This window comes from Besnoitia besnoiti, chromosome I, assembly GCF_002563875.1.
Source record: "Besnoitia besnoiti strain Bb-Ger1 chromosome I, whole genome shotgun sequence".
In the NCBI taxonomy this organism is placed as follows: domain Eukaryota; phylum Apicomplexa; class Conoidasida; order Eucoccidiorida; family Sarcocystidae; genus Besnoitia; species Besnoitia besnoiti.
The window spans coordinates 6619774-6639881 of NC_042356.1; the positions used below are offsets into that span (position 1 = coordinate 6619774).

General features: G+C 59.5%; 3 protein-coding genes across 3 annotated transcripts in view; 2 read left to right on the forward strand and 1 right to left on the reverse strand.

The window, feature by feature from the left end:
• Positions 1 to 407: 407 nt before the first annotated feature.
• Positions 408 to 4907, forward strand: BESB_009420 (RAP domain-containing protein; the record flags this gene model as incomplete). Its single annotated transcript, XM_029359696.1, has 2 exons — positions 408 to 458; positions 1119 to 4907. The coding sequence occupies 2 exons, from the start codon at positions 408 to 410 to the stop codon at positions 4905 to 4907; spliced, it is 3840 nt and encodes a 1279-aa protein (XP_029222609.1).
• A 1476-nt stretch (positions 4908 to 6383) lies between these two features.
• BESB_009430 (3-hydroxyacyl-CoA dehydrogenase, NAD binding domain-containing protein) lies at positions 6384 to 8304 on the reverse strand (the record flags this gene model as incomplete). The annotated part of the gene is made up of 2 exons (XM_029359697.1): positions 6384 to 6629; positions 7111 to 8304. The coding sequence occupies 2 exons, from the start codon at positions 8302 to 8304 to the stop codon at positions 6384 to 6386; spliced, it is 1440 nt and encodes a 479-aa protein (XP_029222610.1).
• Positions 8305 to 14765: 6461 nt separating this feature from the next.
• Positions 14766 to 20108, forward strand: part of BESB_009440 (uncharacterized protein) — a gene marked incomplete at both ends in the record, with an annotated part of 39610 nt that continues 34267 nt past the window's right edge. The window contains 9 exons of the mRNA XM_029359698.1: positions 14766 to 14848; positions 15292 to 15403; positions 15905 to 15990; positions 16170 to 16314; positions 16814 to 16915; positions 17163 to 17235; positions 17734 to 17855; positions 18310 to 19078; positions 19607 to 19924. Of these exons, the coding sequence (XP_029222611.1) occupies positions 14766 to 14848; positions 15292 to 15403; positions 15905 to 15990; positions 16170 to 16314; positions 16814 to 16915; positions 17163 to 17235; positions 17734 to 17855; positions 18310 to 19078; positions 19607 to 19924 (1810 nt within the window). The remainder of the gene's footprint in view (positions 14849 to 15291; positions 15404 to 15904; positions 15991 to 16169; positions 16315 to 16813; positions 16916 to 17162; positions 17236 to 17733; positions 17856 to 18309; positions 19079 to 19606; positions 19925 to 20108) is intronic.

Below are 20108 nucleotides of genomic sequence, written 5' to 3' on the forward strand. Positions count from 1 at the left end.
AAAGCACACCTTCATCGAGCATGCATGCCACCGAAGAAAAGAAGGGATTTAGCCAAGATCCAATGCAAAGCCAACCCCCTTTTCTCTCCCTTTCGCTGTTTTCCATTCCTTCCTGCAGCAAGCCGAGCTCCACAGCTGCTGTTCTGTTCGTCCCTCGATCGAGTTTTTAGTCAACTGTTATTATGTCTACACAAGAGTTCTACGCGAGCGCCGAGGCTGCTGGCATGCAACTCAAGGTTTCATCTCCTCCTTTCCTCCGCGCTTCTCGCATTTTGTTCTCCTCGACACAGGCCAGCCTGTGAATCGTTCCCCGACCAACTGACCTCCACTCCCCGTGCTTTCTCTCTTTCCTTTTATCTTTCATCGCGGGCACGGGGTGGTAGAGAGGAGACGCTTGCGGGGAGACCATGGCGTCGCGTTGTTTCTTTCCATCCACGGAGAGAAGCAGAGCGACGCGCGTAAGGACTTTACGCGAGCCGACTCTTCCGGGTCTGTTTGCGTGTGTCGAGAACTTATCTCCTGTCCGTTGCCCCTTGTTCTGCTGGCGGCGCGCGTCGTCTTCCGTGGCTGCTTCGAGTCGCTTTCGCCTTCATCCTTCGTCTTCGCAGTCTCAGTCCTCGTCTTTCGCCCCTCCTCTTGTTCCTGGCTCTGTCTCTGCATCCTTATTTTCCGCTCTCTCTTTTTTTCTTTCGGGCGGGTTCTCTTCGTTTCCTTGTCAACGGCAAAGATGTCTCCTTTCTTCTCTCCTGTGCCGCGGACAGTGCGCACCTCCCGGCGTTTTCGGCCACGACGCACAGACGCGATTCAGCGGCTTGCTTTCTCAGGCTGATACCGTCCTCCCGAGAGCGGCGAGACTAGGGAGGAGCTCTCGTCCGCGGCGGGGAGACGCGCGCCTCTCTGCGGCTGCAGCGGGGGACAGGACGACAGAAAATCAAGCGAACCACGCACGCGTATCTCAAGCTTTCCACGCGGCCTTTCCTCACGCAGACACACCGCGCGAGGTAAAGAAGACAGACGAGAAGGGCGCACCGAGAACTAGGCGATCAAACGCGTTTGCGGCTTCACCGCGTGCATGCTTTTTTTCTCCTCGGCGGCGCTTCGCTTCTGCGTCGCTGCAGACCGAGCTCCCGCGCGACGCGGCGAAAGGCACGACGAAGAAGAAAGGCAAGGCTGAGAACGGTGGGGTTTTAGAGCTCAGGAGCTGTGAGACGCGCAGCGACGGGCTGGCGAGGGAGGCGGCGTTGGCTGAGGCGTCGCGCGTGTTGCGCGAGTTCTCGAGTGTGTCTCCCGAGGAGTGGCTCGCGGCGCTCGAACGCCTCGCACTCACGTTGGGCGAGGCGCGCAGAGAGAGAAACGAGAGGCGCCGGAGGACGCGCGCTGTTCACCTGGAGATGCTTCTGGCGACGGAGGACGACATCCGCAGGCGCATCCGCGAGCGGGGCAAGGCGAAGAAACGCGAAAAAGAAGAGAGAGGCGAAGAGAAAGAACGGCGCGACGCCGAAGAGCGACTCAGCCACGGCAGGCCGGTGTGGAGAAAGCACGCGCCAGACGCGCGGAGACTTCCACGCGAGGGCGAAGGCGCCGGCTTCGGCGCGCGCTCGCCCTCAGCTGCGTCGGTCTCTCGTTCCTCTTCGCCTTTCTCTGCGCGTGCGTCGCTGCGGCTGCATGGCGGACTTCCCGTGGAGACCTTGCTGTGGCGCTACGGCCGCTATCTGCCGCACCTGAGTCCGAAGCAACTCGTTCGCTTCCTCCTCGTCGTCGAGCGCCTGGACTTCCACGACGGCCGGTCTCCGCAGCTCACCGCCTTCCTCCCGTTCGCGCCACCCTCGCTCTCCTCTGCACCGTTCTCGCCGACGCCCGCGATTCCGCCTTTCGCCTCCAGCGAACTTCCGCTCGCGGTTGACTTGCGGGCGGCGCTTCTCGGCGCGTTCCTAGATCGCCTGTCGCAGGCGCCTGGCGCGCTTTCGCTGAAGGAACTCGCGCAGGTCGCGCGCTTCTTCTCCAGGGAGCGCCTGCCGGAGCCCGCCGTCCCTCTCGCCTTCTTTGCGCCCGAAGGACCCCGCCCCCCGGCAGGCCGCGGCGCGGAGAAGAAGCGAGTCGCAGAGGAGACAGATGGAGAGAGGGCACGCCAGTGCCTGCAAAGAGGAGGTCAGATATGCAGAGAAGGCCAGACTGGCGTGCGCGCAGGCGCAAAGAGCGAAACCGTGGAGACGGAGGCGCAAGCGGATGAAAGGAGTCAAGCGGAGGCGCAACGCGGCGAGGAAGCTCCAGGGGCAGCGAGGCCTCCCCGGGTCGACGAGAGAGCTCGGGAAGCACAAGCGGGAGAACTCGACATATGGGCGGCGACGCCGGAGGGGAAGCCTCTCGTCGTGAGCGAGCATATCCGCTCCCTCTTCGAAATCCTTCTAAAGGCCGCGCTAAAGTCTCTGCAGCGGCTAGAGAAGAAGGCCGCCGAAGAGGCACGCGAACTGAGAAGAAGGACCGCGGGAGGGGCGACAGGAGAGGTCACTCGAAGAGAAACATCTGCGCGGTCGCTGCTCGAGGGCGTGCCGAAGGTGTCAGTCCCGCCTGCCTGTTTCGCAGCGCACTCGCCATCTTCTGGTTCACTCGCTTCCCCCGAAGCGGCGGCTGTTTCGCTGGCCTCTCCTGTCTCTCCTTCCGCGGAGTCTTCGTCTCCCTCAGGCGGCTCGTCTCGCGTTATCCCGCGCGCCTCCCCCTCCTCCCTCTCGAGCCCAGCTCTGCGCGAGCTGTCAGTTCGCCGCGCGCACGCGAACTCGGTCTTTCCGCTTCTAGAGGCCTGCGGAAAGCTCCAATTCGTTTCGCTTCACGCGCTCTACGCCCCGCTCCTCTCGCGCCTTACTCCTACTCTCCTAGTCTCGCGCTCCCTCCTGGCTCTGTCTAAAACTGTGCACTTCTTCGCGCGCGTGGAGCTCCCGCCCGGCTCGCATCCAGAAGTCACGCTGCCGCTCCTGCAGCGACTTGCGAACCCAGACGAATTCGATGATCTCCTCCGCGCGGAACGGAGCCCGATGGCCGCGCAGGTAGCCCTGGGCGAGCTCGCGCTGGCGACGGTCCTGCTGGAGCCTGTGGCGGGCGCCCTCAGCTGCGACCGCCGGCGCCTGTTCGCGGAAGTGAAGGGCCTCCAAGAAGGAGTTCTCGCTAACTGCTTGCGCGCAGTGGCTCTCCACACGCGATGGAACCAATGGGGCACCCGCCAAGATGCGCCTCGCGAAGAGACACACTACGAGATACACTCCGCCTTCCCGTCGCGCCTCGCCTTCGAGTCCCGGTCGCCTTCCTCAGCAGGCGGCGTGTCTGCTCTCTCGTGCGGCGGCGCCGCGCCAGCGTCTGCGCCGGAGGGACTGCGAGGGTTGGACCGGGAGGCGGCGGAGGAACGCGACGCTCCGGGAGAGGATGGAGGCAATCAACAAGGTTTGCTTTCTGCGACGGCCGCGAGGTGCTTGGGCGAACCGAGCGCCTTCCTAGGCCGGCAGCTGCAGACAGTCGCGCTGGCGGTGGCCTTCGAGTTCCCTCTCCTCGTCGCGCGCTTGCAACGGCGAGCGAGGGAGAGCCGAGAGGAGAGCCAAGAGACGCACAGAGCCGAAGCGCCTGCGGACGGAGGCTCCCTCTCTCTCCGAGCTGATAGAGCAGACGGGCCCGGCGCGGAAGGCGCAAACGTTCCAGCGCAAGCGTGCGCCGGCGGCGATCGCCTGCCGCTTTTCTTCGCTTCGTCGCCTCCTCCAGGGCTCGCACCGCGCGCCTCCTCTTCCTCCGCGGCTACAGGATATGCGGCTCGCCGGGCGTTCGGTGCGGACGCGGACCGGGAGGCTGCGGCTGCGATTCTGCAGATGCTGCGGCAGTTTGCGCAGAGCGCAGGAGCCGCGCAGGGCGACGCGCCGGCCGTTCAGAAGGAAAGCAGCCTCCAACACAGCCGCGTCTCCGCGGCGCTGCGGGCGCTCGGCGTCACGCACCAAGTCGAGGCTGCGTACGGGCCTTACCTCCTCGACCTGGCGCTGACTGACGCGCGCATCTGCATCGAAGTCGATGGCCCCCTGCACTTCACCGACGGGCTCCGCGCGCACCGGGCGGTTGCGGCTGCGAGCTCCGACTCTCCCGTCGCCGCAGCCGCGGAAGAAACGCGCGCGCGAGGCGGCGGAGCGGCGCTGGAGACGCCTGAGGAGGCGCGCAGCGCAGGCGCGGCGGGGCTCGCGGATGCGACGGCGGACGCAGCGAACGCGAGGCGGCTGCGCGCGGACGACGAGACAGGAGGAGGCGTGATGGGGGAGGACGCACACAGGAGCCCGCGAGTCCGCGAGCTGCTCTACGACTCCAAGAGCCGCTTGAAGCACCGAATCCTCACGCGTGCGGGGTGGCAGGTGCTCCACATTGCGTGGTTCGACTGGCCGCGCCGCACGCACAACCAGCAGGAGGCCCTCAGGCAGCTCTTTCGCGCGGCGGCGGAGCGGAAGGCGTGGCGCCATTGCAAGAAGGGAGAAAACACCAGGGGGGACGAATCGACTCTGCGGGTCGGACTCCTTGGCGCCGCTTCTCAACAGCGAGACGACCCAAGAAGAAAGGGAGAGCAGGAGACTGCGGCCGAGTCAGAATCGCCGATCGACGAGAAAGCGGAGGACTCCTGCAGACTGCGAAGAGCTAGAGGCGTAGAGTGCCCAGAGTGGGATGGACACAATGCGGATTTCGAGGCGTTTCGAGTGTATCGGGAGCAGTTTACAGAGATCCGTCAAACTGAGCAGGACACGTTCCTCACAGTCGCAGAGCGCCTAAAGTACGCAGGCGAACACGGGGACAGCCCCCGACTCCCAGACGACGAGCAAGAGGCAAGCACCGAGATCTGCATGCATCTGCCTACCCAGGTCTCCATTTTCCCTGATGAAGAGCATTTCTAGGGAACGAACACGCAGCAACAGAGCGAGAGGGAATGCCCGTGGTACCTCCACGGGCGACGCGCTCCGTCGAGGACTATGTATTTATGAGCACGCGCTCTTTAGTCTCAGGCATGTGCTGACGCGTCTGCGTCAGCACGATTGCATTCACGCCGCAATGACATGAAGACGCCCATCGATGATCCTGCGTTTCTACGCCCGCGTGCGCGCTGTGTGCATTTGCGCTCTCGTGTAGATTCACATCGGTCTAAACACAACTTTCCCCAACAGTTCTTAAATGGCAGGACGGGGTGCCTCAACCGCCACAGCGTCGCCCATGGTGAAACGCGGTGCCCGACAGCGAGCTGCTGGCGGCGCCGCCTAAGTGACCTGGCAGCGACAGAAGAACAGACCGACGACCAGCCTACAGATCTGCGATATGTTCACGAGAGTTCCAGCGAGACTTGCAGGGTGAACTGCACAGGGCGCCGGAAGCGACGAGGCAACGTTTGCTCGCGCAGCGAAGCGGCTGATCGGCTCTGCCCCAAGCCGTCGCGTCGGCAGAAGTGCAGGACTTGTGGACCCGTAAAAAGCTATACCGATGCACGCTTATCTAGAGGCGAACGGAGAGAGGTATCTTTTTTCCGTCTGTGGCGCACGGAGCGACGCGTGGAAACTATGAGAGCTGCACACTAGGAGACACGCAGCGGCGAGATTTGATAAAACTCTCCTCATCTCTGCGCGTCTCCTCTGCTCCCACTGTGTCTACCTAAACCTTGTGACCGTATGCATGCCTACGCAAACACACGCACGTATATACAGATATGTGAATATACCTGCAAGAGAAACTTGGACATGCGTGCTGAGGCAGCACTGCAGTGTGGGAAGGATGTGGTGTATGGACCGGCCTGTATGGCCGTCGGCAAAGCGCGCTCAGCGAATCAGGCGGACTTTTTCTCAGGACTTAGAAGGCGCGGCGACAGGCACGCAAACGCCTCTTCTGAGGAGCGCGTGCGCGTATTTATGCTACACCGGCGCGCCTGCAGAGCTGCTTGACAGGGGGGGCACGAGTCTCGCGCACGCGGCGACGCGTCGAGTCCTCGAGGCATCACGCCCCATCCACACAGTTTTCCCGGATTTCCCACCACCACCTGAGGCCCTTCAATATATGCATGCACATGCAGCATATATATACATATAGATACATATATGTACATATATGTACGTACATGTATATATGTACGTATTATGCATGCATGAGCTGCCACCGCACGGCCGCGGCCGAGCGCGCGCCAGGCCCTCGTGACTGGCGAGTTATATCTAAAGATCTGAGTGCGCATGCACAGGGTACAGGGATCCGCGTGGGCGCGTGCACAGGGTACAGGGATCCGCGTGGGCGCGTGCACGGAGATTCAGGTCGACAGCACGCGTGCAGCGGACGGGCACTGAGGTCTCTGCACAGGCGCCGAGCTCTCGACTCAGACGCAGAAGACAGGCGGTCTACAGCTTTTTCGAGTAGTCGTAGAAGCCCTTCCCCGTTTTGCGGCCGAGGAACCCGGCGTCCACGTACTGGACGAGCAGCGGCGCCGGGTGGTACTTCGCGTCCCCCAGCTCGCTGCGCAGGACGCGCATGATCGCCAGGCAGGTGTCGAGGCCGATGAAGTCAGCGAGTTCCAGCGGCCCCATTGGCACGTTCGTCCCCAGCTTCATAATGGTGTCGATATCGCGCGCAGAACTGATGCCCTCCTGAAACACATGCAGCAATCGCAGAGGCTCCACATGAAGAAGAGACGCGGGCGGGGGGTGCGGGGGCCGGGTGGGCGGGGGGGCCTCTAAAAGCAGAGTCATTCCCGGCCACATTCTGCACACAAAGCTCTCTCGATGCATATGCATGCGCAGCCGCGTATGTAGATACCGCCTGCCTTTCGCGTGGCGGGCGTCGTGACGCGCCGCGTGAGCAGCTGAGTGCGCCTGTAGCTCTTCCGGCGTCGCATCCGCACGTGGAGGCGTGCGTAGTAGAGGCGCAGGCGCCTTGCCCAGCTTCCGCGCGCCGCGCGTGCAGAGGACCTGTCTCGCCTATCCAGGTGTGCGTCGAGAGGCTGGAACCACGCAGCCTTTCCACTTCGCATTCATCCTAACGCCTGTCGCGCGCTCGCCCCGTTGGTCCTCCCGCAGCGTGTGGGCGGCGCTCTAGTCCTCTGCGTTGTTTCGCGCATGTGTCTCTCACCTGGAGAACGAAGATCGCCTCGTTGATGTAGGGCATCAGGAGGCGGTTAGCGATAAACCCGGGGCGATCCTGCGAGCGCGCAGTCGTCTTCCCCATGAGCCGCGCGAGCTGTTCCGTCGCGTGCAGAGTCTCGGCAGTTGTGCAGAGGCCCGTGATGATTTCCACCAGCGGCATGACGGGCACGGGGTTCATAAAGTGCATGCCGATCACGCGGTGCGGGCGGCGGGTCGCTGAGGCGATCTTGGTGATGGAAATCGAAGACGTGTTTGTCGCGAGGACTGCGCTGGGCTGCGTGACGGCGTCTAGATACGCAAAGAGCGCAGACTTGATCGTCACGTTCTCCAAGGCTGCCTCGATGCAGAACGTCGCGCGGCGCAGGCACTCGTCCGCAGACGACGGCGACACCAGCGGCGACGAAGCGGAGGCCGCGCCGCGCGCGTCTGGCGCGTCCTGTTCGCCCGGGGTAGCCTCACGGCAGTCGGCGCGCGCCTCAGACCCACGCAGAGACGCCGGGGAAGGCGACAGGGAGGAAGGGAGGTTCGCAGGCGCGGGCGACGCAGACCGCTGGTAGTACAGCGAGAGTTCGTCGGGATCGAGGCGCCAGAAAGTGAGGCGTTTGAAGCAGGCGGTCGCCTCCACGTCCGTCAGGCGGCCCTTCGCCACCTCTTTGTTGATCCAGACGTCCGCCAGCGTCCGCGCGCGCTGAAGCTGCGTCTCAGAGATGTCCAGCAACGCGACCTGCGACGCCTGCAGACAGCGTGCACACGTCATGCCGATCCCCGTCCCCATCTGACCCGCCCCCACGACCGCGATGAAGTCAAACGGGGACGGCGGCGGCGCGACGGTGGAGAAGCCGCGCTCCGCAGCCGACCGCGCCGGACGAGACGCGGAAGCTGCGGCGAGCCAAGAGACGTGAGACGACGGCGGCTGCCACGCCCTGGGAGAAGAGGCAACGGGGGAACGAAACGAGGCGACCCGCGCGACGGCGACAGCGGGAGGCACATAGGGCGGCAGCCGCGAAGGACAGGAGGCGCAGCTCGCGCCACCGCGCGGAGAAGAGAGAGAGGCGAGAGGAGAGAGCCGAGCGGACGAGGAGAAAGGCCTTAGAGAGAGAGCTCTGTGTGTGGGGAAGCCCGCGCGGATCTCGCCCGACGCGCGGGCGGTGAGCCCAGGGAGCTTGGAGAGGGGTACCATTTTGAACAGGAGCAGACGCACAGATGAGGCAAAACAGAAACAGAAGAAAGCGAACCGTCGGTGAAAGAACGAAGCAAGACGCCGCCGATGACAAAACAGGAACAAAACGAGGTCAAGAGGAAAGACCGGTACTGGCGGAACCGGAGGACAAAGGGTGAAAACCCGCCCAACAAAGTGAGCCGCAGACGGCGATTGCGGCCTTCGTTTCTGGATCACCCTCTCGCCGTCGCGCTTCACACCTTGTCGGGCGTACGGCTTACTAAACTCGAAAGGAAACCTTTTCTACGAGGCTTCCTTAGGTACGCTGGTACGCACGTACACGACTTACACACATAATACATAGCTATGGACGGTGATGTATGTGCATACCGTCCTACGGAGATGCCCCCCGGGTTTCAACGACAAAGACAATTGCGGTACAAGCAGAGTTGTATCCGCGTACGTTTTCCCAGGTGAACAGCGGGCCTTCTCAAAACGAAACTCAGCGGTCCTCGCGTCCAGCAACGGCATACAGTTCCTCCTGTGCGCCTATCATCTTTTAAAACTGAAGAGTTCCTTCTTAGGCGGTTGGCACTCTACCACAATAATCTATACAAAGCTATATATACGCTTATTCGCTGCCCACCGTGGGCATTCCATACGCACGGATGTAGACGAGAACGAGAAGTCGCCTTATCACAAAGATGGTGCAGTCTCGACGGATGCTGAAGAGCCCAGGTCGCCTCTAGCTAGGCTACCCCTACCGCATTTCTTCAGCAAAAAACACTCGAAAAGGCGTTTTACGGGACGAAACTTGACGGGAAAGTTCCCCGCCGAAACGGGGCGGGCTGCGCATAAACGACGCGCGCCTTGCACTTTGCCTTCTGTCTCTCGCGTGCCGATGGAGAACGAACGCTGCGAGGCGCAGGCAAGAAATATTGCGCGCCACCGCCCTATCCGGAGCCAACCGAGACACCCCGGCGTTGAGACTTGGAGAGAAGTGGCGAACCGCAGGACATCAACGGGGAAACGGACAAGAGAGGACAGGAAAGGGGCTGTGCTGGCACACCGCGCCTGGTCGCACCCGCCCGTGGCTTTCCGCGTGCCGAAGTCTCGCAGACGGCTGCTCGCTTTCTGTCAGCGTCCATGTACGCACCGGAGGTTGAACTAGCTTGTTTTACAAAGGATGCGGAGTAGCACGAGCGACGATGCTGTGCTGTAAAAAAGCAATACTCTCAACCCCTGAAATGACGTCGTGGAACTGGAAATCAGAAGACATCCGCCGGTTCAACTGCAGCTAAAGAGGCCCAGAGTCACCTCGTGCAGGTGTCAATCCTGACCCGCACTTCCTTCCCCTGCAAGGAACCTGCAAGGTGAGGCAAGCCTTCCTTTCAGGGGGAAGACCAAGCGCAGAAAAGCGCTGTATTCCTCGCCGGCGGAGGAGTTCATCTGCAGAGAGCCACGTACGCGCCGACAGGCTTGAGCGCGCTGCTAGCCGGGAACTGGGCAAGGTCCAGGAGACGTGACTGTTCCCGATCGTCACCTGCCACACTCGTGGAGAGGAATGCCCAACCAGTCTCGATTAGCCTCTGCTCAAGCGGGCGTGAAATGCCCGGGTTCCGAGAGAAAGCGGGCAACGCACGTGCGATTCGATAAAAGAAAGTCGCGAGGTGCATGGTGTGCTCAAATTCACGCTCCGAGATCCACATTGAGGACAGCACCCGAAACCCTAAACGCGGGTACCGAATACCCCGAACCGGAGGTGCTACGGGGGATCATCTGGAGGGCAATCGGGAAACAACGTAACGAAGTCGGCAGAAAAGCCAGTTGGCCTCGATGTACTGCTGCCGGCGTCAATGAGGTCGACTGTGCAACGAGTACCTGAAGCTGGCGGCGAGAGACACCTTTCGCAAATAGAGGCGTGCGAGGTTGTATGCATCCTCGCGCTTGTGCCGTGGTGCATATCGACAAAAATCCGCAGAAATGATGGTCTCTGCGGGTGCCGTCTTTCAGCTGTAGCCCGGTAACGCAGTGGTGCCCTCCACAGACAAATCAAATGAGCAAACTTAAGTGTATCTGGTGGCAGAACCACACCCTCTGAAACACAGCATTGTCGCTGTTTCTGGGGATCATGTGGAGCACAGGTATCTCTGCTCTGTTTAATGTTGTGTCGCAGGTCTACCCCACACAGGTAGCCAACAATTTCATGCTACGGTGCGCGCGGCATCATCGCGTTCAGGTCGTGGAGGGCCCGAACCACTTTATACATTTGAAAAGGGAAAAAGCATCGAGATTCCAAGTACCACCGCTTCCTGGTTGTGTATTAGAGCAACAGAACCATGTGAACGCGGGGGCGGCTTTGAAGCATTCTGCTAGTGCTGCGTATATTGGAATGCTTCGCTTCCCCGGCACCATTTTGCAATGGCAGGGAGACTATACCGCTGTTGTATTTGCAGTGCACAGGAAAGTCGACAGGTAGTTTGTGGACTATCGGAATATTTCACTTGCAGCGCAAAGCGTTTTTCGCGTTTGCGTGCACGTGTGCTGTAGCCTGCTTAGTGTGTATTCAGGCCACATTACAGATTCACAAAGCTTTTAATGGGTGCACCACAGAATCACCCTTTCCTGTGGAAGCCCAGAGCGGACTGGATAGTCCAACTCTGTTGCAGTTTCCTTTCATCACTGACTAGAAGTGCAGTTCCTCATGAGCTACGAGCTTGAGACTGGTCAAATACCAGCGGTTGAGAGCGTGTGCTAATTGGGTGGTTGCCCGCAGAGTATCTGCATTTGAAAACGTTTTCCGCAGTTTCGGGCATGTTCTTGGGGACACACCTGGAAATTGCGCTTATTTTACCACTAGCAAGTGTTGTCCGCTCGTGCCGTACCGCGCTGGGCCGCCTGACGATGAATACGGCAGAAACAAATGGGTCATGAGTTTTTTGCACCACGGTAATGAGCATGTCTCCAGCCACAGCCACTACTGCGTCTGTCGGAGGGTTTGAGCGAAGGTGCACATATCCATCTCTGTTTTGCACTTTTTCAATTTAGAGGTAAGAGGGTCTCACTTAGTCCGAACTATGTTGGTGGTAGAATACGTTCTCAGTCTGCTCGAGTGCATCGGTAATAAAAAGCAAACATGCGTAGCTCGTCACTGTTTTATCTGCTGGTTCAGCACTTCAGAGGAAAAAGCGAATTTCATTTACACGTGCACAACCGGTATCTCTTACCGGAAGGTGTGCGTATATGCTTGCATGCAATTCACACCTGAAGACACGCTCCTAAGGGGCTATCGCGATGCGAGTGCCGGCATGAGGTGGGGGGCGCCACATGCTGGTATGTTTGCATCCATTCGGAAATCCTGCGCCCACGTAATAAACGTAGTGTTCCTCAAGAATCTCCACCGCATGCGGGCGTACCAGAAAGCGCTCAGCTGCTGCGTCGCCGCTGGATCCATGGTTTTTGGCAGAAAGAGAAAATGACACCCGACACAAGGATTTAATGAAGCAACCCTATCCACGAAACATGTCGGAACAACGCCTGCACCACTCGGATTGCCCGTTCTGCTTCCTTATTGCAACGGATGTACCAGGACATTTCTAAATGTGTGGACGGCGTGGTAACACCAGACATCCAAACATGCGTACACATGGGCAAGACACCCGACAAACAGACCTACCTGCACGTGGAAACACCTCTCAAACTCTCATGCCATGCCTTCAGAAATCGCAGTCGTCGTCACTAATGTTTACGCGCAGCCGCGCCTAACTGTATGACCCCTGGCCGCGTACTAAATGCGAATTGTACTCATACAGATATTGATATGTATACGCTACACAGTGTCTCTCATGTACTAATCCTGTACCGCGCCATGGGTTCTGTCCTTCAGCAGCATGCGTGAAACCAACATTGCAAGCGTATACGTATATGTCTGTGTACTGCACATTGTGAACGCCTACATTCTCTGAATACGGCTCTGCTTCGCCACCCTCTGCATTCCAGCGTCCCTATCAAGAGGCGCTTGATTCATATGCTTGGCAACACCTGCACCGGCACGGTTCCACGCGCGGCTTGCGAAGCGTATGTGTGTAAGTTGCGCCAAAGATCCGTCCTTAACGTACAAAGGCATCCGCAGGCAAGTTCTGAGCCGGGTTTCGCGAGCCATCCCACAGGCTCCCGGTTCGCTTGGTCTCACTGCACGTTGCACTTTCCGGCGAGGCTGTTGTCGCCGCGCAGTCCGTTCGGTATTTTAAAACTTTCAGCTACATACTCTGCTGGAACACTCCCTGTGTCTCGGTCGCCACCCCCCTGGCGTGGCGCGCACGAGGCGCCGCTGCCGCTCTCTTGCCAAGGCAACAAGATGATGAACCGTCCTGTAGGACAGAATGCAAATTTTGGGAATCTGTCGACTCCTCTTTGCGGCGGTTTGCTTGTTGTGTCGCGTTTTCTGTTTCGCGCGAACCCCTGCGACTTTGCCTGCGCAATCGGGGCTTGGTCGGAGTCTCTATCCAGGCATCCAAAAAGCCTAGTGTCTTCCGCTTTTCTCCTCGAGTGTCGTTGGCTTTCCCGTCCCGCCGAAAACCGCTTCGGCGTTTTGCTGTAGGCTTTCGCATGCGATCTCTCGAGTGACTTGCGGTTTCGCGTTTCGCGAAAGGGCAATAATTCTGTCTGCGCATCTCGTCTCTCCCGTCCGCGCGCCTGCTTCTCCTTCATGCTTCTCCCGGCGCGCTCCTCTTGGCTCTCTTTTCACGCGTCCTTCTGCTGTGCGGCGGGCGCAACCGGGTGACAGCCCTGGGCACCGGCTCGTTTTTTGTTTTGTTGTCTCTCTCTTAATCTAGCCTGGGATCTCGCCTGTGGACGAGATTTCCGAGCCTCCTTCCAAAACAAACACGACCTTCTTCGACGCAGCGCGTTTCCTCCTGCTAGCTGGGGGAGTGTCTTTGCCGCAAAGAGAGGCGCAAAGAAGGCGTAGGCTTGGCGTGCTGCTGAGCAAGCCAAGGCGAAATGCCCCATTTCGCCCCTTGTTTTTTTTTCTTTCTCTTCCCTCCTCCTTTCGTTCGTTTCCTCCAAACCGCAGCAGCCGCGAAAAGGGCACCGAACCCTTTTTCGGCCGAGATCTCGCCGTCGCAACTGATTGCTCGAGGCACCTTGATCTGTCTCCAGCGGGCTACGCGGTCTTTTGCAGCTTTTTTAACCACGCTGGCCCTGTTTCGTGGAACCAGCGTTCTAGGCTCTAGTGAAAGGCTTTCCTGCCCGTACCTGGTGACTCTCGTTCAGTATGCGCACTGATGTTTCGATCGAGTCTCACATTGAGCCCTAGCGCGGAGAGCAGGGCGACGCCTCTTTCCTCCTGTTGGATTCATGTTTCATTAAATTCCCGCCCTTCTGCTGCATTTCCTGCGTTTTTTCCCACGCATCTGTTCTCTCCTCTTTTTTCGCTCGAGTCCAGCCTTGCTTCCACGCATTGTCCTCCTGCGCTGCCCGCGTGCAGCGGAGCTCGTCCCTCGTCGTTTTTCTCTCCTCGCGAGGCGCCGCCACAAAGAAAATGGAGGGTCGGAAAGAGATCTGTACCTTCTTGATTCGTCTTTCTGACTCTCGCCTACCTCTCGCGAGTGGAAACTGAGGAGAAGCCAGAGGATTTGTTTGTTTTTTGTTCGTATGTGACCGGTCTCGTTGTGCCTTTCGTCCTCTCCCCGCCCGTTTCTATCCATGCTTGTCCGCGGAGACAGAATTCACGTCCCCCTCTTTTTTTCCCCCAACGCCTCCCGAGAGCGCGAGAAGGCGCCATTCGACTCTGCTGCAATTCTCACATTGTTTCTTGCCGCTCCCTTCCGTACCTCCCTGTGTGATGCCTCCTCCTCTTCGCGCCGTTCTCTCGTCTTTCTGCATCGGTTTCGCGACCATTTTTCCCGCTTTCTCGTCGCTCACTTTCTTCTCTCGCTCTCTCTGTCTGCGCTTCGTGCCACCCTGCGATCTGCCGCGTTTTCGCTTTCGGCGAATCGAAGCAAACGGGCGACAGACGTCTGCCGTGCCCACCCCTCGCCGTCCGCGGGAGGAGACTCGCACGGCGGCTTGGTCTGCTTCTCTCGTCCGTCTTTGTTTCTCTCCAGGTTTCTCGACGGGGTTTTTCGAGTGAGATCGAGAGGAATCCCAGGAAGGAACTCGCGTGTCGAGGAGGGGGAACGCGCTCTTGTTCTTCCGCGCGAGAGGTGCTTCCTTTCAAAGAGCGGCGATTTCGGCGGACCGCTTTCAGCGAGCAGAGAAGCGGAGAAGGCGGGCCTTCGGGGTCGATTTGATTGTTTCGCTTGACTTTCCCCAACCGAATACTTTTCATCCGTGTATCGGGATTCTTTTTTGTTTGCGGGCTCTGCGCGGATTCCGCGACGCGTGCACGGAGACATGCGCCTTCTCTCTCCGGCGCCTGTCCCGACTCTTCGTCGGCGTCCTCATCCCCTTCCGTCTGTCTCCTCTGGTGGTCTTCCAAGATGCTGACAAACATTCTCGATCAACTGATCAAGACCTACGGCCATGAGTTCCTCGGCGACTGGGACCCGATAAACAACTTCAGGTCAGTCGACCCATCCCACCCCCGTAGACGCCCTCTCCCCCCCCCTCTCTGATTCCTCTCCAGTCGCGCCTCGATCTCCGTCTCTCCCCTGCCTCTCGCTCTCAGGCGGCCGTGTGTTGTCGCTGAGAGCCGGCCGCCTCCTCCTCTTCCTTCTTTGAAAAGGGAGGTCGACGTTTCACACAGGCCGACTGAGGGTCCCCATCGTGCTTGCCGTCTCGCGCAGTCTCCCTCCAGTCCGCTTTTTCCTTTTAAGTCTCGTTTTTTCTGGTTCTGCGCTTGTCAGACTCGTTAGGCCGTCGCCTTGGGGGTCTCCTTCTCGGGTGCAGGTTTTCGCTCGTTCTCTTTTGTTGCGTTGGCCTCTTCTTCCGTCGCCTTCTGCTTCGCGGCGCGAGTCGAGGGCTCTGCTCACCCTCCCGTGCATGCGCTCTTTCCTTTGTTTCCAGGATTGACTCGCTCTCTGAGCCGGAGGTTCACCTGACCAACATCCCTTTCCCGCAGCAGCTGTTTGATCTCGCGGAAATCCCTTTCGCCGTTGATTACTCAAACATTGCCAAGGTGAGCATCAGTCAGCCTCGCGGACTGCGCTGACTGTTGCTGGCGGACTGTTTCGCTTTCAATTTACACATGTGGAGTTCTTTCTCTGCAGAGACTAGCCTGGCTGCTGCTCCTGTTGATGCGGAGTCCTGTGGGCGCCGGTTGCTTAGGTCGTTTTGGTCTCAGAGACTCACGCCTTCTGGGACGCGCCCTTTCGTGCTCGGAGTCTCGTCTGTGTGCGCCGCACGGTGCCTGTTGTTTCGTTCCCACATAAGAGTCGATCTGTAAGCATGCTTGACGCTCTTAGCTTCGACTAGCTGGGCGTTGGCTACGCGATATCTGTGTATATGTGTGGAAAATGAGCGGATTAAGGGGAGGGGGCACTGTCGAGCGGTTCGCTGCTTTCTGTGGAGCTCGTGTCGCTTTGAGGTCATTCCCCTTTGCCCATACCGAACTCTATTCACCTCCTGAAGTTTCTGCCACTGAAGACAGGAAAGTTCTCCTGTTTCGGTCTCTCTTCAGGTTCGGGCGCGGTTCTCTTGGCAAATTTTCTTTGGGTCGCCCTCCTCCAATCCGTTCACGATCGAAGCAGAGGATCTCGAAATCCGGTACGCTGTCGCTGCTTGCCCCTGCTCCCCGTTTTCTCTTCACTTCGCCCCGCGTCTCCGCCGTGGCTTCTTTTCCTCTGCAGCCTCTTCGCCACTTTGTTGTGCTTCTTTTTCACGTTCTTCTCGCGACTCAGTGGTCGCCAGGCTGCCCCGTGTGCATGCGTATATGGTGTTCGCAGACTGCGTCTGCTGTACCCGAGCGAGTGGGATGCGGAGCACTGGCTCGCCAAAGTCCTGAAGGCGAAGAGAAAGCGAGCCGACCTCTGGCAAAAATTTGCCTCCTTGCTCAGTACCTATGTGCCGGACAAGAAGAGTCTCACTCAGGTGAGTCAACGATGAGTGCCCGAAGCATCGTAGGAATGGCAGTTTGCATGCATATAGGGCTGTGGCGGTGCCTTTCCAATTCTCTCTGTCTACCTTTCTTCCTCCATTTATCGACCTGTCTCTCTTTATCCCTGACCTTGTCTTCCTGTTTAGCTTTGATGCACATGTGTGTGCTCTTCTCTGCTGGGGATGGCGTTGTGCGCCCCGAGGCGAAGTTTCGCGACGCGCATTCGCGACTGTAGGATGTTTTCTGTGACATGAGCACAGCTCGCGTTTGGCTTTCCCTCTGCTTGGCCTCGCTCTTTGCCTCTTGAGATCTATCGACCTCTGCGTTGGTCCCTGTCTGCGTATAGATGCCTCCTTGATCAGAGTGCTTTCATGCTGAGTAGCTGATTCATCGGTTTTCCGCTGCTCCCTGGGAGTGCACAGGTTTCCTCACCGTTCGGGTTTCGCAGGGTTTTCAAGCGATGTACATGCCTTCCTGTCTCATTTGCTTCAGACAATTGAGCCGCGAATCGTGAACGCACTCAAGCTCCGGGTGAAAAACATTCACGTCCATTTGGTTGATGACAATCTTCACCAGACGCCATATGCCTTCGAAGTGAGATTCGGCTCTGCCGACCCGCGAAGATCGCTGGAAACCGTGGCTCAACGCGGGAGGCCAGGAGCGACGAATCCGCCTGTTGCTGCTCGCCTCTCTCGTTTTGCTTAGGCTGCTGCGACTCACAGACCTGGCGTTTCTGATGACATCCACACGACCGGACGCAGTCCGCTCACGCCGGAAAGTGTCAGGCACTCTGCGCTGGTGCGTTCCATGCTCTGCGTCTCCTGTCTGTCTTGGACTTCAGCTGAAGGTCGATGAATTTGTCATCGACTCGCCCCAGCGGGGGGACCCGCGTCTCTCCGAAGTCGAGAGCACAGGTACATTTGTAGAATTCTGTTTTGTTGGCGTCGCACCAGACTCTACCTGCCTGCTTCCCAAAGGGGACATGCACACGCTACACGACGCAACAGAAAAAAAATTGCTGCGTGTCGATTAGGGCGTGTGTTTTCCGCTGCATGATTCTTCGTCGCCCGCACCTGTATCCAGTCACACCCCTGCGGATACTCGGCGCCGCAAAACAATATTCGCGCTTGCGCACGTAGACGCACATCAGCGTCCGCGATTTGCTGGGAATGGATGCTTTCGTGGCCGCTGGCGCGGGCAGTGCGTGATCTGAGAGCTGCCTGTGAGCGCCGCAGGAGGCAAACTGCTAGGGACGGCGCGATACGCTCTTTGGGGTCCGCTGGTGGGGATGCAGAGCTCGGTGTTTTTCATTTTTGTTTGACACACTCCTGGCTTGAAGTGCTGCGGTGCGTACGCGCATCTTTGGAACGCATGCAACTGCTCTGTGTGTGTCTCACGCCGCGTTGCCTAAGGATCGGAGAACTGCCTGTTGATGGGCCTGTGGATGCGATTCGTCGGGATGCACTTCTGGTTTCGAGAGTTCCCTCGGCCGATGCTCCGCGGACGGGCGGGACCGTCGGTTTTCGTGAGAAAGGTGAGGCGATGCGTTTTTGTTTAGTCGCGCGTGCGCTTTCCGCCAGGAAACGGTCTGTGCGGGCGAAGCGGCGCGCCGTGCGTGTCAGGCGCGGAGCTCTCGTGAAGAGTGCTGCGTACCCTCTCTCCTCCGCGTCGATGGTGGTGTGGTGTGCCTGTGGCGGGATTCAGGGCTTTTCTGGCGCGGAGAGCGCGGTCGCAGCTTCTTGATTTGCACAAGTCTACATGCTCTCACCTCCACTGCGTTTCGCTTCTCTAGCGTGCACTCCGCCGACCCTCTCGCCTCTTCTTTTGTTGCGGCATAGGTCGCGTTCTCTTGCTCTCTCTGCTTTGTCTAGTTGAAGCACTTCTCCTGATGGTGCTGAGGCGCTTGCACATGCAGCTGTCGCGCGGGCGAGAATACCTTGGCACGTAGTTCTTGTTCCGGCGCATGTGGGCGCATACTCTCTGTGTAGGTCCGCGAGCTGCGTCGTCGTCTGCGGCGAAATCGGGGCGACGAGGAGGCGCGGCGAGAGCTGAATGCACTCCTGAATCGCGAAGGAGAAGACGAAGATGAGGACGGCGAAGAGGATGAGGACTCCCGCGTCTCCGGCGTGGAGGCGGCGGCCGCGACGGGCGATGCCGCGGCGGGCTACCCTCTCTCGTCGTCCTCTGGCAAGCCTAGCACGCCAGCCTCGCGGGGCGACGCGCCGGACGCCGACGAGGGCGGCGAGCAGAAACAGCAAGCTGATAGGCCAGACAGTGATCCGTCAGACCAGGTGGTTGGGGGGTCTGGGAACGACCTGAGCGACCTCGGCACGGCGCTGGAGAGGCGAGCTGCGTTTCAGAAGAGCAAGACGACGTTCAAGCCTCGCGCGTCGGCGCTGGAGGTCTCCTCAGACGACGAGGTCCCGAGTGAAGGAGGCAAGTTTCCAGACGAAGCCCAGGGGCGCGGCGCAGCCCTTGGCAGCCTTCCAGGCAGCGAACCGGCGTGGGGCGTGACGCCTGTGGGCTCCATCAAACTCATCTCCGCGAAGACAACGCCTCTCGCCACCCAGGCTTCGTCCCGCGAGACGGACGACAGGAATGCCACGAGCAAGGAAGGCGAAGACGCTGAGGAGCAGAGCAGGATGAACAAGCTCGTTGCGCAGTTGAGCAAGGAAATGATGGAGACGTTCCCGATCCGCGACGAGGAGATCGCGAAGGACTTGGCGCAAAAAGCCATCAAAAAGGGCCTCCTCTCACGTGAGACACACAGACTAGAAGGGAATCGCTGCTGCAGTCCAGCTGCCTCGCCCTTTAAGTCGTCGACAGGGCCGCGCGCCCCTTGAACTTCAGTGCCACACAAAGGAAAGTCGATGCAGTTGCACGTCTGGCAATGCGTGAGCGGCTGGTCTTTTTGGACACATTCGTGTGTCTCAGCACCCGAAGTCCGTGCCACTGGGGCTACTCGCCGTCTCCGTTCGTATCCTTCGATCTTTGTCTTCGTCTGTGGAGCTTGTTTGACCGACTGGGCCGCCCCGCCTCCTGGTCGCTTCCTGCGGGCGCGTTGCAGGCGGGTGCCTCTATTTTTGCATCTGCGTGCCGCTCTGTGGCTCTCCTCGACACATAGTATCGGCGTGCGCTTCGTCGAACTCGCCCCTGCGGCGTAGACCAAACTCATATCGAGAGCGTGCGCTGCAGACGTGCAGAGCGACATCTCACCGCAGCCGGATTCCCACGGCGGCGGTGTATGCTGAAAATCATGTTTTCCTGTTGTGCCGGGGTGTGCAGCCGCCTTGAGCAACGTGAACTCCGACCCGTCTCCAGCGTCTCCACGCAGTGGAGCCTTCGGCACTCGGCGCGGCTCTGCGCCTCGCGGCACAAGCCGCGGCCGCGCGAGGCCGCCTGAGGACAGCGGACGGAGTGACGGCGAGAGCCGAGGAGGCCGCCGCCGCCGCGAGTCCTTCTGGTCCAAAAACGAGAAAGACGGGGACTCCTTGCACGGCGTTCGAGCGGGGAAAGCGTTCAAGGTCGTCCCGAGTCAAATCAAAGAACTGCTTCCGTCCAATACCCACGCCTTTCGGGTCACCCCAGAGACCGGCATAGAGAGTACGTCGCACGCCTTGATTTCGTCTCCCACGCGGCCTTGCTGCTGCTGCTTTTGTGGGCCTCTCCTGTGGTGCATGCAAGGTACCGAAGAAGGATGCGCGCGACTGTCGCTCTGTATACCCCAAAGCATGAGAGCGTGGGGGTGCCGCACGAGATGGCGACGGCGGGGATGGGGAGAGTAGAG